Source organism: Mastigoproctus giganteus, chromosome 11, assembly GCF_048544385.1.
Source record: "Mastigoproctus giganteus isolate SK-2022 chromosome 11, ASM4854438v1, whole genome shotgun sequence".
Classification (NCBI taxonomy): Eukaryota; Metazoa; Arthropoda; class Arachnida; order Uropygi; family Thelyphonidae; genus Mastigoproctus; species Mastigoproctus giganteus.
The window spans coordinates 132,484,300-132,507,369 of NC_143585.1; the positions used below are offsets into that span (position 1 = coordinate 132,484,300).

General features: G+C 39.9%; 1 protein-coding gene across 2 annotated transcripts in view; it reads right to left on the minus strand.

Annotated features, from left to right (window-relative positions):
• The window catches only part of LOC150078439 (uncharacterized), a 308,908-nt gene that overhangs the window by 42,891 nt on the left and 242,947 nt on the right, over positions 1-23,070 (minus strand). For both annotated transcript variants that reach the window (XM_090384725.1, XM_090384724.1), the window contains exon 11: positions 17,188-17,350. In XM_090384725.1, the coding sequence (XP_090240851.1) occupies positions 17,188-17,350 (163 nt within the window). The remainder of the gene's footprint in view (positions 1-17,187; positions 17,351-23,070) is intronic.

The following is a 23,070-nucleotide window of genomic DNA, read 5'->3' on the forward strand; positions in this document are numbered from 1 at the left end:
CGTAATATCACAGCTAATGGAGAAAGCAAATGAATATAAAACACCATTATGCCTGGCATTTGTGGATTATGAAAAGGCATTTGACTCCATACAGCATAAGGCAATGTTTCGGGCACTGGACAGACGAGGCATAGATACCCCATATATTATGATTTTGAAGAAAATATATGAGAGTGCTACCTCCTTTATTAGACTAGACAAAGACAGTAGCAAATTTAAAATCGAGAAAGGAGTTCGACAAGGAGACACAATATCTCCGAAGCTGTTTACTGCTGCCCTTGAGGAAGCTTTCAGAGGATTAGAATGGTCGCAGAAAGGAGTCAATGTGAACGGAGAGTACATAAACCATTTACGATTTGCAGATGACATGGTAGTCATAAGTCACGATCCCAAAGAATTAGAGGAAAATCTTAATGAGTTATGCACAGTTAGTAAGGATTTTGGACTAAAGATGAATATGGCTAAAACAAAAGTAATGATGAACAAGTATGCCACGGAAAGGAAAATAATGATTGAAGGAGCAGTAATTGAAAAGGTGGAGTCATATACTTATCTGGGACAAGTTATTAGCTGCAATAATGATAAATGGCTGGAAGTCAAGAGAAGAATAAATTTTGGATGGATAGCATTCAGGAAATATAGTCACATACTGAAGAGCAATATCCCAGTTTGTCTGAAACGTAAAATAATGAATCAATGTATACTCCCCACCATGACTTATGGAAGTGAAACCTGGGCACTCACCAAAAGAATGGAAGAGAAGCTGAGAACTACACAGCGAAGAATGGAATGAATTATACTGGGAATTAGACTGTTAGATAAGAAGAGAAACACATGGATTAGGCAGCAAACTCAAGTAAAGGACATTCTTATCAAAACTAAAGAACTAAAATGGTCTTGGGCAGGACACATAGCTCGAAGACATGATGACAGATGGACTAAAAAAAATAACAGAATGGTACCCAAGAGGAGCTAGAAGAAAACCTGGAAGACAAAGGAGGAGATGGCTAGATGAAATTCATGTGTTTTTGGGTAGTAAATGGATGGCCAGTGCTCAAAACAGAAGGAACTGGAAAGTTGCTGGAGAGGCCTTCATCCTGCAGTGGATTGAAAATGGCTGATGATGATGATGGCTCTCTATAGAATTTAACTCATGCTGCATGGGCATTCTTCTCAGAGACTGATATCTGGGACTATGACAGCAGATCTCACAGATGATTCTTAATTTGAGCCATCGGTAATGATCTACATAAAATCAGAGTAAGCAGCTCAGTGGACACTAGAGAATTGTAGGTAGAGAGAGAAGGATGAGAATTGGCCTTTCCCCAATTTTTAATAGATAGGTTGTATGATGGTGGATATGCATGCCAGGGTCGAAGGGGTAACCTTGATGACTCAGCAACATTGTCTACCCTGATGTTAAGCTTACTAAGCAGCTCTTGAACATGAATACCAAAGGGATGGGTGATGGTTACAATAGAGATTTTCCCATCATGGCTAGAAAATGGATGTTCATGCAGGGTGGTGTGGCAGGAATTTTAATTTAAAAGTATATTTCAATGACAATTGTTTTTGTTGAAGTGACAGAGACAATTCATTTGATTCAACACAAACTCTGAAGAGATGTTTTAAATGCTCCAGTGGCAATGTGGATGGCCTGAGGGTGAACTGGATCAAATCATCAAAGCACGATATTTCTAGCAGATGCATACACTGGGAACCTATAATCTAATTTAGAGCCCAAAAGTATTGTGAATACCTTCCAGAAAATTACAGTCTACAGAAGTTCAAGTCAAATGTCAGCAAATATCATCTTTCATCTTCTCAACCTCTAACCCATGCACGGTACTAAGTACTATAGGTTCTAATACCTCTCGTGTTTGGGGTTTCATAAAAAAAAAAGCCCTTCACAATGATTGGCCATGGAATTGCATAGTAGTGCAATACCATGGCAACTCCTTGTGAAGGTATTCACAATATGAGATATAATTAAAATGATGGATTAAAACTACCTTGGTAGAAGAATGATGTGCATGCATTAACCATGCATAATTAAACCCCTTCATACTCTTAGGCATTTATATAGCCAAGAAATATCTTTTAGAATAAAACTTCATGTTTGAGGTCAAAAAGATATCGTAACACTGGACAACCACCTCACTTTTGTATATAAAAAGATGCATTTCATAAATGGAATCCATTTCATTAAAAAGTATAGTGAACAGTCTGTTATTTAAGCTTTTACTTTTAATAAAGTTAATCACACCTACAAACTTTGTATAAATCAGTTTTCATTTCTATAGCTACTAATGCTTCCCTATGTAAATACAATGATTAAAAACTATATTCAGAGAAATTTCTTTACTTTGGCTTTTTTTTTTTTTATCCTGTTAATGTAGCCACACTATCAATACAAATCGCAAAGCAGTTCTTCAACATTAGATTATTTGTTTGAAAGAAATTATGACATCAAAAGTCTTCCGGCTGCCGTTTTCCCTTCCAAAGCTTTGCAAAACAGAAAATCCTCCAAAATATCTCCCTCTTAGCGGTATCTGACATATACAAGTTAAGCAAGATTTGAAATATCTGTGGATTTAATCTAACCGTATTGCAAATATTGAGGACTTTCTCTCAAACAATTTAATAAACTGAATTTTATATTGGCAACCATAACTATAATACCCTGTGAGACTGTGTTACATAGAAAAATGGAACTTTTCTCATTGCATAATTGAAATAATTTTTATTGAAGCAGAAAGGACAACAGATTCAGCAATACCATGTGATTTCAAAAATTTTCCTATTAAATATGAAACTTTCAACAATGCTCTTAAAACTTGACAAGGAACTTTTTTTTTTTTTTAGGAAAACCCCAAACACGAGAGGTATTAGAACCTATAGTACTCAGTACCATGCTTGGGTTGGAGGTTGAGAAGATGAAAGGAGATATTTGTTGACATTAGACTTGAACTTCTGTAGACTGTAATTTTCAGGAAAAAGGTATGAAGGAAGGTTGTTCCGGAAAACTGCAGTTAAATGAATAAACGAGGAAGACGAAAAGTTGGTTCTGTGAGTTTGAAGTTGGACAATAAATGGATGTTGGCTGGTGGCGGCACGTGTTCGGACTATTTTGAAAGAGAGAATAGGAAATAATTCTATAAAGAAGCCAATTCAGAATAACAGTGCCCATGAAAATATCTGTAAAAAAGGCATGCAACAGAAACAGTACGTCTATGAGACAGAGAGTGGAGAGACTTTGTTAGAAATGAGTCATCAATTAACCTAACTGTCCTCTTCTGAATGGAATCTACAAGACAGAGAGGTTTTTAGCGAACAGCCCCCAGTTGTGGGAACAATATTCCATGGTAGGGCAGATTTGCAATTTGTACAGTGTGAACAGTTGTTTGGAAGAAAAGTTATGCCAAGAGCGAAAGAGAAAACCAAGTTTTTTAGATGCAGAGGAAGCAATATTTGTAATGTGCTTAGCATTAGCAGAGAAAGCAAGCTTATGCAGCATCAGGCAAAAAAAAAAAAACCAGCTCTCATTTCACCCCTCTGTTCATTCCAAATACCTGTCCAGCTCAGCCTTAAATTTATTTACGCTATCAACTTTCACAACAAGGGATGGAAGTCTGTTCCACCAACCAACTACCCAATAGCTAAAGGCAAACTTCTGTACGTCTATCCTACATCTGTCTTTCCTCAATTTGAATTTATGCCCTCTCACCCGATTTTTCTGAGCAAGATGAAGAATCCCATCAGCAATGAGCATGCTCAAACCATTCAAGGGTTTATACACCTTAATCAGATCACCTCGCAGGTGCCTAGTCTCCAGACACTGTAATTTGCAAAATTTAAGTTTTCTTGGTAAGAGTAACTCTTTGTTCCATTCACTAATATTGTTGCCCTTCTCTGTACTCGTTCCAACAGCTCTACATACTTTTTAAAATGAGGCTTCCAAGACCTGTATACAGTACTCAAGGTGTGGCCTAACCAATGATTATACAAGGGAATAATCACCTCCTTATCCCTACTAGAAAAATTCCTGTACATCGTTGACAAGACACAATTACCCCCAGGTCCTTTTCGTTCTCTACCACTGTCAGTGTAGTACCACAGAGTTGATACGTCACTATGGGGTTACTGCTTCCCATATGCAGTACTTTACATTTGTGGCACCTCCGTAGCCAGGTGGGAAGGAGCAGCAGTGCATAGCACACGCTTCTTGATTAGACCGGGGTTCGAGCCCGTCACCACCAAATACGGAGGATGCAGAGAGGTCAGGGAATGACCACCGCATATTCCCGGAGCAATATGGCCTCAGTTGCTAATGCTCCTAAAAACCAAATAACTAACTAACTTTACATTTGTCAATATTAAACTTCATTTGGCACCTCTCAGCCTATCAGCTCAACTTTTCTAGATCCTGTTGCAGCAGTGTACTGTCATTAGTGTCCTTAACAACCCTACCAACCTTCGTATCATCTGCAAACTTGGACATTAAGCTTGAAATACCATCATCAATATCATTTATAAATACAGAAAACAACAATGGATCCAACACTGAACCCTGAGGGACACCACTAATAACATTAGTCCACGATGAGCAGTGTCCACTGATTAGCACTTTCTCTCTTCTACTATTCAACCATCCTTTATCCATAGCAGCAATCTGCCTCAAATGCCATACTGATCCAATTTGTGCAGCAGTCTTCCATGTGCAACAGTATCAAAAGCCTTTCTAAGAAGCAAATATATGATATCAAAGTTATTCCCTGCATTCAGTTCCTCTGTGACCACGTCACAGTATCCAATCAAATTGATCAGGGAAGACTTTCCCTTAACAAAACCATGCTGTGTCCGAGCTATAACTGAAGTCGTGTCTGGATGATCCTGCAGTGCTTCTTTAACCAGTGCCTCCATTAATTTTCCTGGAACAGAAGTTAAACTAACAGGTCTATAATTACTTGTGCCACCCTCTGATCCAACTTTGTGAATTGGGGTCACATTTGCACATCTCCAGGCCATGGGTACTTCCCCTGAGTCCAAAGAAGCTCTCATAATTATGGCTAAGGGTTTGCTGACTTCTTTGCTGCCTCCTTTAATATAACTGGATAGATCCCGTCCACCCCGGGTGCTTTTTTGTTTATCTTTAACAATTTCTCCTCCACTTTCCTCTCAGTTATTACAAAATCATCTAGCTCACTGCCAGTTTAACTCACCTCTGGCATTCCCCCCCCTGAGTAACTACTCATGGGTGAATGTAGATGCAAAATACTCATTTAGTTTGTTAGCCACCTGAACAGGATCATCAACAGTTGACCCATCAATATCCAGTGGACCAATCTGATTCATCCCTTTCCTTCTAGAGTTCATAAGGAAATAACTCTGTTGTTTTTCTTTGCATGTTTTGCCAAGAATTTAGAATTTCTCATAATCTGCCTTTGCCTGCCTAATCTCCTTTGTGACTTGGTTACAGACCAGCTTATATCTATCGTAGGCTTCCATGTCACCCATTAATTTTTATGTATCCGATTCATTTTTCTTGTCTGTCACATGTCTAATTAGTTCATCTGACATCCGTTTAGGCCTAAACCCTGAACAATATTTCTTAGTTGGTATGTAAAGCCTAGTAGCTTCCAAGATAAATTCTTTCAATGCTTCCCATTTTGAATTTGCTGTTGGTAACATCATCAGTTGGTCCTACCGTATAGAATTTAAATACGGTCTCAGACCACCGCAGTCGCCTTTACAAAAGTAAAAACCCTTCCCTTTACCCCTGATGGTAGTTACCTCTTTGAGTAAATCCAACTTCAGCACACTGATCACTTCCACCTAGTGGTTCCTTTATCTGTAGAGATTCTTAATGCATGAAGAATCACTACTGATAATCAGATCAAGAGCATTACTCCCTCTAGTTGTCTCCTGAACATGCTGCTGTAGAAAACAATCATCCAATAAATCCACAAAAGCCTTGCGTAGGGTGAGTGACCAACCCACAAATTTCAGTCAATATCTTGGAAATTAAAATCCAACATTATAAGACTCTTTGATTTACTGGCCCACTCTATTTCCCTGTACAGTTTCTTATTATACTCATCAGAGTCATTAGGCCAATAACACTCCTACTCTCAATTTTGATCTCCCGATGCTTAAGTCACACCAAACTGACTCGACACTGCACTGTCCAGTGATGTTGACTGGCTTCACTTCCTTGGATTTTATATGTTTCTTAACTAATAGCATAATCCCTCTTCCCTTCCTATCCTGTCTATCCTTCCTGTACACATTGTACTTCCAAAATTCCAGTTCTGCATTCCATATATCTGACAACACGTCTCTGATATCCCAACAATATCTGCCTTTGATGTTCTGAGCAATACCTCAAATTCATCAAATTTATTTACCAAACTCCTAGCATTGGTGTACATGCAAGTATGCTTGCACCTGTTCCTATTTTTAGCTACTCTAACACAACCCATGTGTTTACTTGTACCGTAAAGACTCGCAGCAGTCTCTGAAATACCCAGCTTGTTTTCCAGGCTGCTGCTCATTCCAACAGAAGCAGTGCAAGATCACTTTCATCTCTGCCAGTGGCTACTGTTAATCTATTAATCCTTGTATACCCCCCAATCTAGCAGTTTTCCGACCCACCTAACACTGCCTTGATAGCATCAGCAAATATTCTTGCACCCTTTCTATTTAAGTGTATCCCATCCCTGTAGAAGAAGTCTCCTGTTAACAAGTACAGACCAGGCTGAAAAAAATTCTACCCCTTGAGCCCTGCACAATCTTTCCAGGGCCGAATTGATTGACAGGGCTCTCATCATATACCCCCTCCTATCGTGTCTGGGCAGAATTGCAGACACTTTCAAATTCAACCCTAATTCACGGCTTTTTTTCATCAGTGACCTGTACTTGTCAAGTAATTCCACCGGTCTCCTACTCTTAATATCATTAGTGCCAACGTGTACAACTATATCACCTTTTGTGCCCTTAAAAGATGATATCCACTCTTCAATGTCATCAACCTTTGCCCCTGGCAGACATACCCTGGTCCTGTTCCACCTCTCCTTTTTACATAGCATGTTCCCCATTTCCCTGACAATAGACTCACCAACAACTACTAGTTCCTGTGGGACCAGCGTATTCTGCCTTGGGAATTGCCGCTGCGTTGCGTGATGACCAAGTGCAAGCTCTGGCGTTGATGTAGGCAGTTGAGAGCTTGATGGGCTCCTCAATTTAGATCCTTCGAGGGCATCCACTCTGTCCTTCAAGCTCTCATATAGGCCAATAACAACGATGAGTTGTTGCCTCATTTTCTCACACTCCCTACATTGTGCACACACACAGACATCTCCCCGTGGCAATATCATGTCCCGTACATGATTGCTCCACAAACACCAGGCAAGCAGTGCATTTTAAAAGGCAGTCATTCAGAGAGCAACTGCCCTCTCAGGGCTCCTCAATTTAGATCCTTCGAGGGCATCCACTCTGTCCTTCAAGCTCTCATATAGGCCAATAACAACGCTGAGTTGTTGCCTCATTTTCTCACACTCCCTACATCGTGCACACACACAGACATCTCCCCGTGGCAATATCATGTCCCGTACATGATTGCTCCACAAACACCAAGCTAGCAGTGCATTTTAAAAGGCAGTGATTCAGAGAGCAACTGCCCTCTCAGGGCTCCTCAATTCAGATCCTTCGAGGGCATCCACTCTGTCCTTCAAGCTCTCATATAGGCCAATAACAACGCTGAGTTGTTGCCTCATTTTCTCACACTCCCTACATCGTGCACACACACAGACATCTCCCCATGGCAATATCATGTCCCGTACATGATTGCTCCACAAACACCACGCAAGTAGTGCATTTTAAAAGGCTGTGATTCAGAGAGCAACTTCATTTCCCTTTATCCCTGAATGTGCTGGAATCCAACAAAAGTTCACTAATCATTGACGTTGTTCAATTTTCAAGAGCAACTTCCTGATTTGGTTTAAAACAGGGTGATTCGTATGGAATGGATTTTGCATTGCTCTAACTGAGTTGAGAGAGTGTGTGTAAATTAAATATTTTGAAGATGGGTAAAGATTCAAATTTTTGAATCTATACTAATCTACACTAGAGCTAATTTTATTCCATGTAGTTCTGCAGAAAACTTGCTATACTCAGGTGGAAGGGAAGCTGAAATAATAGTGAAGGGAAACACTGTTGCTGCTTCAACGGCTGATTGAGATTTGGACCCATCGGTATATATTGGCAGGAAATCAACATGGCTCTGAATATGACTTGCATGGAGTTGTTTCAGGTTGCGAGTTGGTAGAAGATTCTTACCCCATCGAAGAAAATAAGTATCAAATTTCAGTTGAGGAGGGGTAGTCCAAGGTGGATGAAAGTAATTCATTACCTGTTGACTATTGTGAAGAGGAACTTTCCAACTCTGTGATATTTCAAAAAGCTGTAGGCCTGCTGGCCTTATTTTATTAGGTTTATTTCTGTAGAGATTAGTTAGTTGAGGATTGAAGAGGTATGGGTGAATAGGATGCAAACAGCAACTTTTTATTTTGGTTGCATACTTCAGTAGTAACATTTTTCTGCGGAGGTGCAAAGGGGGTTTGTGAGCTTCAATGTATAGACTGAGTTGGAGATGTCCTGAAGGCTCCAAGTGCAATCCATAATGCACTGTGTTGTATAGGATCCATCCAGCATAGTACACTCTTTCGGGCAGAATCGTAGACTGGAGCACCATAATCCAAACGTGATCTAATCAATGCTCTATATAGTCGAAGCAACAAGGTACGATCTTCTCCCTACGACAGGGTGGATAAAGCTCTTAGTATGTTGGGCTTTTTGAGACAGGTATTACATACGAATTTAATATGTTCAAGGAAGTTTAACTTCTTGTCAAGGGTTAACCCCAAGAATCTGATGCTGTTACCAATCGGAATGGTAAAGTCTGATGTGTGAAGTTCGGGATCTGATTGTAATTTGCGTTGATTGCGAAAATGAATAGCGACAGTTTTCTGTTGTGAAAGACGATAACCATTGAGCACTGCCCACTTTTGTATTTTATTTAGTGATATCTGCAATTGACATTCAATAGATCTCACATTCTGAGAATGGCAAGAAAGAGAAAGATCGTCAGCATAAAGGTAAGCCTCAACAGTATTTGGAAGTTCTTTAGTAATGGCAAAAAGAGTTGCACTCAGTACAGCCCCTTGTGGAACTCCTTCCTGCAAGAATGTTTGTAGAAAGGGAGTTAAAATATCGTACCTGATAAGAATGACTCCATAAAACGTTCTTAATGAATATAGGCAGGTTGCCTCGTAGACCAAGGGCATGAAGGTCTCTAAGAATGCCGTGACGCCAGGTGGTATCAAATGCCTTCTCTATGTCGATGGAGACCATAACAAGGTTCTCATTTCTGACAAAGGCATTGCGAACTGCGGACTCAGCCTTGATCATAATATCTAAGGCAGACCTGTTTTGGCGAAAACCATGTTGACTATTACTCATTAGATTTTGGTCTTCAATTATCCAAACGAGTCATCTGTGGATCATTTTCTCAAGGATTTTAACGAGACAACTGGAAAGGGAAATTGGCCGGTAACTAAAAGGACTAGAGGGATCATTACCGGGTTTCAAAAAGGCCAAAACTGTGGCATGATGCCAAGACGTAGGATAGATGTTTTCCAGAAATATTCGATTTTAAAATAGCAGCAGCAGCTGTAATTGTTTGTCATCAAGATGCTGTAAAATGATGTAATATATTCCATCAGGCCCTGCTGCACTGTTGTGTGCTGTTCTAACGGCTTGTAGAAGTTCCAAATACTGAAGAGGTTGGTTATATGGTAAGATAACAGAGGTGCGCAAGTTGATGGGTCACTGTTCAGTGATGTTCTTGATTTTCTGGAATTCCGGGGAATAGCTTGATGCCGCTGAGACTTGAGCAAAGGTTTTGCCCAAGGCATTTGCTATAGTCAGAGGAGCAGAGAGTTCTTGCCCATTCCAAGAAAGGATTGTTGAAGGGATGGTCAGAAACTTTCCAGAAAGCTATCTAATTTTCTTCCATATTAATTTGCAGTCAGTGTTTCTATTTACAGTGGACGCAATCCAAGTCCAGGAGTCCTTCTTGGCTTGTTTTTGAATGAGACGCACTCTTGCCCTTAGTTACTTATAGTTGATGAGATTAGCTGTGGTTGGGGATCGTCTGAATAAATTCCAAGCTTTATTTTTTTCCCCTATTTGTTTTCGTGCATTCATCATTCCACCAGTAGTTAAAATGATGCTGGGCCATCGGATTCGTCAATGGAATTGAGTTTTTAGCGGCTGATAACAATTGGGATGTGATATATTCTGTCACTTCATCTATGGGTTGTAATCAGATAATTTCCTCATTCAGTTTAATTGCTGACTGAAAATTTCACCCAGTTGGCACGAGAAAATTTCCATTTCCGGCAGGGTTCGGCTAATGGTGGTTGTGCAGTGAGTGAGCATATTACAAATAATTGGGAAATGATTGCTGCCCATGGGATCATTCATAACAGACCATTCCATGACTGAAAACTGTACCGGGGAGCATATTGAGAGGTCAATTGCAGAAGTTTGTCCAGTTGGCAATTGTATGTACGTAGGTTCACCTGTATTAAGAATGGTAAGGTTATGCCTATCTAGAAAGGTTTCAATCAGTCGGCCATGTGTATCTAATTTGGAAGATCCCCATAAAGGATGGTGACCATTGAAATCGCCCAACAGACAGATAGGGGAAGGTAACTGCAGTAGAAGGTTTTCCAGATCTTGGTAAGAGACAGTATGGTTTGGTGGAAGATAGATTAAAACTAGTGTTATAGCAATCTGAGTAATGAAACATACAGCGACAGCTTCAATTTCTGTTTGAAGAACAATTTGCTTTGCTGGGATCTGCGAGTTGATCAAGATGGCCACACCACCACAGGCAGCACTTGATGCATTGCAATCTTTTTGATATATAGAGTAGTTCTTTATGGAGGTGGAAATTTGGGAAGTTAAATAGGTTTCTTGCAAGCAGAAACTCACTGGAGAGTAGCAAAGAATAAGATAATGGATATCGTCAATACTGCTATGAAGTCCTCTACAATTCCACTGTAAAATATAAGGCATTACTTGAGATGAGAACAAGGAGCTGTATCTGACTGCTTTTTCAGTATGGTAGTTTTTTGTTGGTCAGATTTCTGTTTGTCTTTTTTTGAAAATATAGTCCGACTAGTGTGCATTTCTTCCTCCACATATATTTCTAAAATCGGATCTTCCTGATTGGATGAGTAATTAGTATCCATGGAGATGTCTTGAATATTTTTTTTTGAAACATTTTGTATGCAACTTTTACTATATGATGCAGTAGCAATCACGGGTGGGGAAGGACATGTCACCGGTACGGTGAGAGGTTTGTTACTTGCCTGATCTGATTGCTTAGGAACACTGGACCGTTGCTGAGAGAGGACAGCTCGAGCCCAGTCGGAGATTGATATGTTTAAGGAGACTGTAACATCAGTTTGAGTGGACACTGTTTGTTGTTTTTGTGCAACATTAGCATAGATATGTTTGGGCATAGTAGCAGCAATTATTTTTCTCGCGTCTTGATAGGTTACTCTGTTCTCAACCTTATATTTAACAATTTTTTTTCTCTGCCTTCCATCTGTCACACGTTTTTGAGTACGCAGGATGGTTGCCTTTGCAGTTGGGGCAAGTCTTTTCTGTCGCCAAACATTCAGATTGTGTATGATCAGAAGATCCACAGTTGGGACATACTGGGGTTCCTCTAAATGTTGTTTGAGAGTGGCCATACTTTTGGCACTTGTAACATCTCAAAGGATTGGGTATGTATGGACGAATACAGCAAAGAAGATAACCCGCTTTCACTGATAATGGTAGGTTTGGGGTATTAAATGTAAGGATAATATTCCTAGTGGGTTATTGTCTTTTTTAATCGTGATTCTTTTAGCCGCAATAAAATTTTGATCATGAAGTTCTTGAGTTATTTCGTCCTCCATCACATTCAACAGATCCCAGCTAGATATCACACCTTTAGATGTATTTAGTGTTTTATGGGGAGATACACTCACTGGTATACCTGCAAAATTTGTCAGTTGTAGACAGTCTGAAAGTCTACGGTTTGCTGTTTCTAATAGTAGGTCTCCAGATTGTAGCCTTTTAACAGTCTTAAGAGATCCAGCAATACTCTCCAGGTTTTTCTGGATGAGGAAAGAAGATAACTTGCTGACAGGTTGGTCTGAAAGTGAGTGCATAATTAGAAATGCAGGAAACTCTGTTGTTGGTGAATTAGTTTTCAACCTCTTTGGCTGTATGATGTCAAAATCAGAATCATTCTCTGGCCGAGAGCTTGTCGGCTCTAGAGATGGAAACATATTTTGCTCCATATTTGTTCCTTTTCGCCCTTGGCAGATGAGCTTTTCTGCCCTGCCACAAGGAGGCAGGAGCAGTGCCTGGTATGACCAAGCTTAAAGTAGTATGGGGTTAGTAATAAATCTATGAGAAAAAAGAAAGGTGGCTTCCCTTTCTTGCTCGGTACAAGAACTTTTTTGACAAGAGCTGTTATTAAATAAATAGATTGTTTAACGAGAGGAATGTTAAATAACTGTATATCACTTTTAAGAAATTGCACTGAAAGTCATAGAGAAATTGCTCAGTCACAAACGCTTGGCTCCCAGGGCCTCTATAAATAATTAAATATTTTAAACATTTAATTCACATGTTTTATTTATACTTATACATAAAATAATAAAATAAAATTTTAATTTACTTTGGTCCTGTGGAGTCATCGCTTGAGTACGTACTTACTTCACTGATATTTTGTGACAATGGCGTAATGGGCCGACATTAATGGGAGGTTCCTGGTTGAGGGTCATCGGATTCTTTTCCCTTCTTTGTCAAGAACTGTTGTAGCGATGTCTGCCGTGACTTCCTACTTCTTTCTTCCAAGATGTTATAGTAGGGCTTCAACATCATGTTGACACCTCTTTGGATGCCATAGCTATGTTCCCAATCAGGATCATTATCATAAAGTTCATCAACTGCACTATGAATTTTGGCAAGAGCACTCTGAATACGTTTTGTTTTTAATGTTCTGATTGGCTCCAACTCTTCCACTCCATCTGGTGTGTCAGCCTAATGTTGTTGAAGTTGCACAGTCAGTTCCTCCAATTCCCCCCTAGAAAGTAGCTCACCATGACTCTCCAGCAACTGGTCAACATCTGGATCAATGTTGCCAATGCCAATATCCTTAGCCACTTCCGAAACTGGCTCAATCCTTACAAAATCAATCACTGCTTCGGGTCACAATTTACGCCAGATGCCATTCATGCAGGACTGTGACACTTTCTCCCAGGCAGAATCAATGTTTGTGATGGCATTCAGATGTTATAAGACTTTCAGTAGTCCCTCACAGTTATATCAAACTGCACAGCCTCAATGATCCCTTTGAAAGCCGTATGCAAATAATGCCTTAAAAGTCGCAATTGCACCCTGGTCCATCGGTTACAAAAGTGAAGTTGTGCTGGGAGGCAAATACACAACCTCAACTTCCAAATGGTCATTGTGGATTTCTTGGAGGTTGGCTGGGTGTCCTGGGGCATTGTCCAGCACCAACATGACTTTGGGAGGCAAGCCATTTGCTGCACAAAACTGAGCAACCTCTGGACAAAAGTACAAGGCGTACCATTCGCTAAAAATTGTCTGAGTCACCCACGCCTTTTTGTTAGAGCGCCAAAACATAAGTCGTTGTGTCTTCACCATGCCCTTCATTACAAGAGGCATTTCTGAATGGTACACCAACATCAGTTTGAGTTTAAATGTTCCCAGTGCATTGCCACCCAAAAGCAATGTCAACCAATCTTTTGCAACTTTGAAACCAGGAGAAGACTTCTCCTCACAGGCAATGTACATCCTACTTGGCAATTTTTTTCCAATAAAGCCCGGTTTCGTCCACATTAAAAACTAAATCAGGGTGGTAGTTGCCTTCGTCTATTAAGCATTTAAATTCGGAAGGATACTCTTCCGCCACTGCAATGTCAGATCTAGCAGCCTCACCAAACACTTTCACATTTTGAATTTCAGAATGGTTTTTAAACAGATGACACCATCCTTTGCTGGCCGTAAATGTTTCAGTGCTACCAGACGCCTCACATATTTGGCCAAATAATGACTTTGCCTTGTCCAGAATTACCACCTGTGTAACAGGATCGTTATTTTGGTTCATATCGTCAACCCATAACACTAACAATTTCTCCATTTTTTCCATTGTTATCCCTGTGTGTGTGTGTGTGTGCACGCGCGCGCTCACTTTATTTTATCAACATTGTTCATAATCGTTGATACAATAGAAGGCACTAAACTCAATGCCTTACACACATCCAACCGAGGTTCACCAGACTCCATGCAATGAATCACATCCATTTTCTCCTTAATTGTTAGTGTTTTGCACTCTTCTTTGCCCCACCCTGGCACAGACACTGCCCTATGCTTAAAGCTCATGGTTACACAAAAATTATTATTAATGAGAAATAACACTGTAATAACACTCTGTAAACCTTTAACAATTGAGGGAAAATTCACAACGAAATCAACATAGCGCACTGAACGTAAACTCTTGGCGTCACTATCATTCCACCCACAATGCACCAAGAAAAACAAAAGAAACACAGGCGTTGCTGCGATGTATTACTGAGTTGCGATTTTTTTGTTATTTTAAATTTTTTCAGGTAATATTTTTAAACAGTCGTTAATGTGAAAAGTCATAAAATGGACCATCGTAAAACAGGACCTATCTCTACTACTCAGCAATTGAGAAGTATTATTAATACATACTAAGAAGTCGCACTAAGCCGCTTTCTGTGTGTCCATAGCCAGTGAGCAAATTAATGCGCATTCCTGACATAGATAATAAGAACGCCACCTGTGTCCAACGTGTAACCACCCTAAAAAATAAAGAGCGGTAGTAGGGCTCATTTGTATATCAGATTTTGAGTAGTACGTTCTCTACACCTACAGTACTGAAAAAGTAATTTTAACAACAGTCTTTTTTAGCTTTTATGTACACAAAAACTAATTTTATTTAAAAACCTATGACCCCTTTAATTTATCCTGTGGGGTGCATCAGAGGCATTATGGGGTAGTGCTATGGGGTAATTAGAGGCAGTCTGATAGTATGGTGCTATTTCAGCTAGTTCAGGTTTAGTCTTTGGGTGGCAATACAAGACCTACTTGTATGTTCTGGACAATTATGCACTACCTAACTTTTAATTTGACCTTAGGAAAGTAATACTGGTTACCTTAGCCATCACTGTTACACAGTTTCAAAGTTTACAAACTGGTGTGTCTACAAGGCATGGACTACCCGAGACCATAGAACAATAACCTTCAACCTAGTACGTCAAATGGAGGGACTTCCTCCATTTTCTGATATAACAAAGTTCAATATTAAGATTGCAAATTGATTCCTTCCATGAAACTCTCAGACTAGCACTCCAGAGAACCTAATTAGATTCCATAAATCAGCAGACTCCTCAGAACCACTCTGAAAGAATCATGCAGATAATAACCAATGCATGTAATGCCTGCAAGTGTAAGAAGAAGAAACCAAGAAAATTGCTGTTCCCTTATGGTGCCCCAAGCTGGAAACCTGAAAAAGGGTCCACCAGGCAAGAAAAAACTTTCAAAGGGCATGAACAGCTGGGCCTGCAAATGAGAGTGCTCTGAGGGAGACATACCGGACCCACAGAAACAATTACACCACCCTCAGCAGGAGCAACCATTTCACGGGTCCTTTTCAACCAATTCAACAATTCTGGGAAAGTTTAATTTAAAAAAAAAAAACAAAAAACTTTTAATACAGTAAATAAACTGAGGGGTATTTGATTTCTCATGCTGAAAGATAATCCTTTGTAATAAGGCAGGATTTTTCTAGAATTTCAGAATAAGATGTTATTTCTTTGCATATTCTACACACTTACGATTAATCTCCTGATATATGAATAGAGCCTCATCAATAAAAATTATGGTTCTGGTATTTAAAAAACGCAAAATTAAAACTCTGATCCTATCCTTTCAATTAATGCTTGGCAAGAATTTACTCTTGTTTCATAATCGTTTTCTAAAAGTTGGTAAACTCTGGATTTTATAACATTTAACCATGAATTCTATATGGAGGATACGATGGATAGTTTTTGGAATATTCACTTCAAGTGATGCTCTTAAATTGATTAAACAGGGTTATTAAATGCTCCCCAATAGCATTTATAATTTCATTTGACTTTCTTGCCTTCCAGCAGATCTAAAAAAAACAAAATTAAAACTCTGATCCTATCCTTTCAATGGGAAGAATTGAAAGAATTTACTCTTGTTTCATTAGGTGCCTCCGTAGCTAGGTGGGAAGGAGCAGCAGTGCGTAGCACACGCTTCTTGATTAGACCAGGGTTCGAGCCCGTGACCACCAAATACGGAGGATGCAGAAAGGTCAGGGAATGACCACCGCATATTTCCCGAAGTAATATGGCCTTAGTTGCTAATGCTCCTAAAAACCAAATAACAAACAAACAAACAACTCTTGTTTCATAATCATTTTCTAAAAGTTGGTAAACTCTGGATTTTATAACATTTAACCATGAATTCTATATGGAGGATATGATGGATAGTTTTTAGAATATTCACTTCAAGTGATGCTCTTAAATTGATTAAACAGGGTTAATAAATGCCCCCCCCCCCAAATAGCATTTATAATTTCATTTGACTTGCTTGCCTTCCAGCAGATCTCTGCTTTTGGACAGAATCTATAGTGTCAAACTGACTACCCACTTTTTATATGGAGTGTCATTCAGGCACAGGTCTGTTCATTTCACGTTTAAAATGGCTTAGGGCTTGAATGAATGAATACAGCTCAACAGAGTTAGATTCATGTATAGATCTCATAACTTTGCCTTCTCTCAAGGACTAGTCACATCAAAAATGGAATTTCTCCTGAAAGAAAATAATCAATATAACAAGGAACCAATAAGTAAATGTCCAAAGCTTGTATTTATGTTTATTTTTTTCTGCATTTCAATTAGCAGTAAATTAATCTTTTTTTTTTTTTTTTTTAAAGAAAAACTAAGAAAAACAATTTCTCATTAATTTTCTCACAAATTTCCTTACTTTAAATATCCATGTAAAAATGGACAAGTAATGCCCTTAAAACATGAACCTTCTTCCCAAAAACGGCACGTAATAGTTGCCAAATCATGAGAAAATCTACAGTCACTGCGACGACAATTTCCTTCAAGATAAAAGCTGCAAGGTCGCTTCTGAGGAGGTGATTCTAAAAATAAAAGAATTGTTTGGAATCAAACTTTATTCATTAAAATTTTGGTTAATCTTAATATCGAACTTTACATGTTCAATTCAAAGTAATTAAATCAGGCGAAGTGAAATTTATTTCACTTCGCCTGATTTAATTTTTCTAAGAATGTATATTTAATATACATTCTTAGAAAAGCCACCAGCTTTCTAAGAATGTATATTTAATTCATATTGGCCTGGTAGTGCAAAGAAACCAGAGACCTTTGCTGCACAAGGAGATAAAAAAAAAAAAAAAAAAAACACTACATATGTGTTTCCCTCTTCCCTTTTAAGCTTCCACAAATCATCAGACTCAACTAACAAATGAGGCAACTACCACAACTACAATCTACAGGGAAATTGTGATTTTTGCATGGATTGCATTCCTAGAACAAGCGTGTAAACTAAGACCCATTATTCTATATAAATACATCAAAATTCATGAGGATGTGTCTGTGGACATAAACCAATGCAAAATTTTTTTGGCTTATTTTATGCAGATAAATTCAAATTAAGAAATTTTTTTTTTATAATTAATTAACATAAGATAAAATTAAATCAAATTGTTAACAAAAATTTAAATGTATGAGAAAAAATCGTCATGAAAAATTCAACTGAAAACAACCTGTAAAAAAAAAAAAAAAAACTAAATTAAGAAATAAATATATGAACATAAAAAACAAATAAAAAAATTAAGATGTAAAACACTGAACTTTACTTTAAAGCTAGAATAACTATTTCACAAATGAAGCTACACTGAACAGTGGCTGGAAAGATTTTATGCTTCCTCTTTGAAGAAGCCCAAAAAAGCAACAGAAGATGACACTTTCAGCATTATGAAGAAGGAATCCAGCATATTCTGTATCTTGTGTTGCTATTTTTGTTGAAGTTCTTCATAACCAGCAACTGCATCCCTCATTTTGCACAAGTTCTTTAGACTACGAATGGGATGTCCAGATGACTCTAGGTACCTTTGGATGCCTTCTCCAGTTCTACCAGGTCTCTGTTGGTCCACTCGTCAAAATGAGATTCCGTGTACAGCACATTATTTTAATTTTTATTCATATAAGATTTATTCAGTATTATTACTTATTTCAAAATTGTGCAAAATAGGACCACATATATCACAACTGCACTATAAAATTCTTCCCCATTAGTTGGAATTTATGCAGGTCAGTTCTAGTGTCATTTAATACATTGAAAATTTTACTGACCCCCCACCTTATGAACCTCAATCAGATCTCCTCTAAAGTATCTAGTTAACTATGCTCTTAACCCACATATAGCTTTTAGCCTTTGATTTTGAGCATAAAATTAAATTTCACTAATAATATATACCGTATATGCCACCTTCATCACACTGCTGTCACTGCCACTTATTACAACAGTGACACCCTCCACTTTCCATTCCTCCTGCAGAACAGTGGCCAGCTGAACTAGTGACAGGTTCAAAGCAATGTAACCTTACCTCAACAGCAACTAGACAATAGGTGTTGTGGGTTGTCTAGTTGCTGTTGAAATAACTCCTTTTTGGATAGATATGTATCTTCCATATAACCTTGTTTAAAATTCAAAAAAGTGAATAATTATCAATGCGGGACATTTAAATTTTCGGCTCCCCCCTCCAAATATTTGGCAAACTGAAATCAACAACAACAATGTTCATTGTTGCTGTTGATTCTTCCAATACATTGAAAATACATTTGACCTGTCGGAAGATTATACGCAAAAGCACAATCATGGTTTCACCCTGGACTGTACACTACATATCTTTTAACAGGTCATGGGGCCCTGAATGCCAAACTAAACAGTTTTAAATTAGTAAATGATCCCGCTGTGACTGTGGGGAAGTGGAGATATGGTCTCACATAATGTACAACTGTGAAAACTATGAGGATCTCCGCTGCCTCCTGACGACAAAACTGACTTACTTCCCTCGCAACAGGGAATCAAACCTGTTGGATTCGCAAGGAGTTGACAAAATTCGCCCAGGGACTGTTCACCCAAAGGAGGACACTTATTGCTATCTACAGGGATCAAGAACAGGCACCACGACAAAACTAACCATCTTTGGACCCAACTAAACTGGCTCTCACCCAGATACAAGACTTTCCTTTGGGACTGAACTAGCATAATAAAGGACTTACAGGACCCAACCCAAGGTAGCGAAGGAACCCACTCAAGATTAATACCACGGACCTGACAAACCACAGATGGACTCCACACACCGAACTGCACGGATGGGATTTATCCCTCAAATGACCTTATAATTGGTCTGATCCCTGCTGGGATCAGACTGGGACAACCGGACAGATCGCACCTCTGCTGCCAAATGCTATTGGGCGATCTGAATAGGGTGCTCTAACCCTATTCACTTTTAATTACCAAACCCCTGGCAGAGGAAGGAGACTTTTTTTTTTTTCTCCCTTCCCTGCAGTGTTTTTTTTTTTTTACCCCCTTAGCCACGCTCCCTTGCATGGCCCTTTGCCTCCACTCCCCAGGCAGGAGGGGGATATACATTCTGTGGACAGAATGGATCTTAGCAAATATACATTTAGTGCAAAAACTGATGTCACCACTGTTATTAGCGCCAACAAAAATCCCAGAGAAAGTAACCCTGTTTTTCTAGGGCCACTTATATACTAGACTGTTCCCCGAGTGGGGGAGAGCCCAAATCTTCGCCTGCAGATTGCAAGGCAACAGATATACCCACGGACTAGTGGTTTATATCCTCCAACAGCTCTCAGAGCCCTCTAACAAAAGAATGCACCTAGAACTCACTAATCTGGATAACTTTGAAAATCCGAAATGGATACAAACATGGTGGGAGAACCACATGAAAAAGATAAGTGACCAGCTTGAGGTGCTACAACTTGATTCTGACTGTGAACAAGTTAACCCTGAACACCAATTCCATACTCAAGAAGTTAAACCGACACCTCTGGCTAAAAGAAAAAAATAAAAATCAAATAGTCCCTAAATCGGACAGAGCAACTAGAAGCCAGAGCCAACCAAAGGACGTTCATGATGATCCTGGCTCCCAGGAAAACAAGTTGGAACCAAGCCGAAGGATTTCCCCCTTGGACTCTGCACTCCTAGAGGGACCCCCCCCCCCCTTTGGATCAAGCACGCACTCTCAAGACAGCCCTAGACGATCTATTTAGGGACCAGAGCAACAGAATCTCTGCAGGCCTCAGAGGCCAAATTGTTACTTTATGGAACAAACACACTTAGAATCCGAAATAGCCACGGCTAAACTGGAGGCTTATACGGAAGGAGGAACAAAAAATATGCCACAGCGTGCTCTCTCCTATGCAGATGCACTGAGGACACTGGCTCAGTGTAACCACACATCCACCCAACCAATACAAGCCAAGGAGAAATCCACCACTCGGCCACCTAACCATGTTGTGTTGAGACCCCTTAATAAGGAGGACAAACATTCTAATGAAGGCATTAAGCAGGCAATAATTGATAAACTCTCCGATGATCTAAGAACCACGAAAATAAAATCGGTGCGAAAGACAAGGAATCCAGGGGTGGTCATCGAAACAGAGAACACAGAGGAAATAAACGAAATAATAGCCAACCCCCAAGATCGCAACCTTGGGGCTCAGAGCTGAGCCCACAAGAAGGAAGGGGCTCTCCATCCTTATATACAACCTAGATAAGGATATCAAACCCGAGGAGGTCGCAAGAGAATTGTTTGACAGAAATCTGTCCAAACATTTGCCAGATCAAAATCTAAATGATCATGTGACACCCAAGCACACCATCAAGACCAAGTCCTCAAGCACAGTCAACCGGTCTGTAGAACTTAGCCCGGTAGCTTGGCAAATACTTATAAATCAGACTAGAGTTTATATACATTGGGGTAGCCACCAATTCCGCGAACATGTGGGTATCATCAAATGCCAACAACTACTGCAAGTTCGGACACATGTCACACACATGCTCCCAGGCTGTGCGAACCTGTGGCCACTGCGTTGGCAAGGGCCACAACTTCACCGACTGCCCAAATAAGAGCACAGACTACAGAACTGCAGAAGTCAGAAAATGGATGCCTCCCATTCCCTCGGAGACAGCATGTGTCCCATATACCAAAAATACAAGAGCTTGACCCAATCCAGAACAGATTATGGCACCACACCATAAAAAATTCAACACTAAAGTAATCAAATTCTTCCAGCTAAACACTTATAGAACCAGGGCAGTGGCCGACCAGGTCAGGATGAAAGTCAACGACGAAAATAATAGATATCATCATACTCCAAGAACCATACACAGCTGCCAATCAAGTAAAGGGATACTCCCTACGATACAAGATCATACAGCCTGAAAATGAAATCCCCTGGGCTGCTATTGTGGTCAGAAACCCAGATATAACAGTTACCTCCCCAACCAGAAACTAATAATAAGAGCGGACGTGAACCGTAGGTCACCAGCTTGGTACAGCCATACCCCGGACAGGCAGGGGACAAGGAATGGGCAGTGCCTGGAGGAATTCCTAGCAACATCAACGATAACAGTGCTAAACCAACCTAATCAACTACCGACTTACTGCAACCTACGATGAGAATCAACCATCGATGTCTCCCTAGCCACTAGGAATATTGCTGGCAATAATAACAGACTGGACGGTTCAGGATGCCTGGACAACGTCCGACCACAGGGTCCTGACCTTCCAACTCAACAGAGACCATCAAAGACAATATCCTGAGAGAAAAATGCTGCACAGATATGTGCTGAACACTGCAAACTGGAACCAGTTCAGAGACACTCTACAGAAAAAGATACACAGCAAGCTGCAATTCAAACAAACCAAGACCCTGACCAAAATGTCACAGCAATCATCACTAAAGCAGCGAATTCTGCCATAAAACGAAGAAAACCTGCCTCAGGTGCTGTACCATGGGAGTTCGGAGCTCCAGAGGCTCCGAAGAGAAGTCCAGGACAAACGAAAAGCATTCCAGAGAATCAGCCGATCCTGGCCTGCCCCTGAAGTGGTTGCACTGCAGAATATTTACAAGGAGGCCAGAAACCAGTACACCTCGCTCATACGCAGAAGTAAACAACTCTTGTGGGAAAATCTGGTCGCAAACACTGGCAACACTGACCCCTGGGGAGTGGTCTAATAAACTCCCCAGGGGAGAGATAATTTCAACCACCATAACACCACAGGGAGATGCTACCAATTTTTGGGAGGCATCTGTCAACAATATTTTGGATGCAACCTTCCACCCTCATGTAGACCTGCAGACACCCCAACAAATCAAGATGTGCACAGAGAATGATGACTACCGAACAGAAGACGGAACCGGATTTCACAATAGAGGAATTACACGCAGCTGCGCACCTTATTAAAAGTAAGAAATGTCCGGGTCCGGACCTCTTGGAGCCGGAAATCATCAGGAAGCCTACGATATGCTACTGAACCTCTTCAATCTATGTCTCCAAACTGGGACCTATCTGAAGGACTGGAAAAAAGCAAATATTAAACTCATAATTAAAAACTTGACAAAACCACCAGACAAACCGACTTCCTACAGACCAATAGCCCTATTAAACAGTCTGCAGTAAACTCTTGGTACGACTCCTGTTAATCACAATACAGGCTCACTACCTACAGGCAAACCTAATGTCCCCAAACAGTATGGCTTTAGACTGGGAACGTCGACTGTAGATGCCCTGAAGAACCTC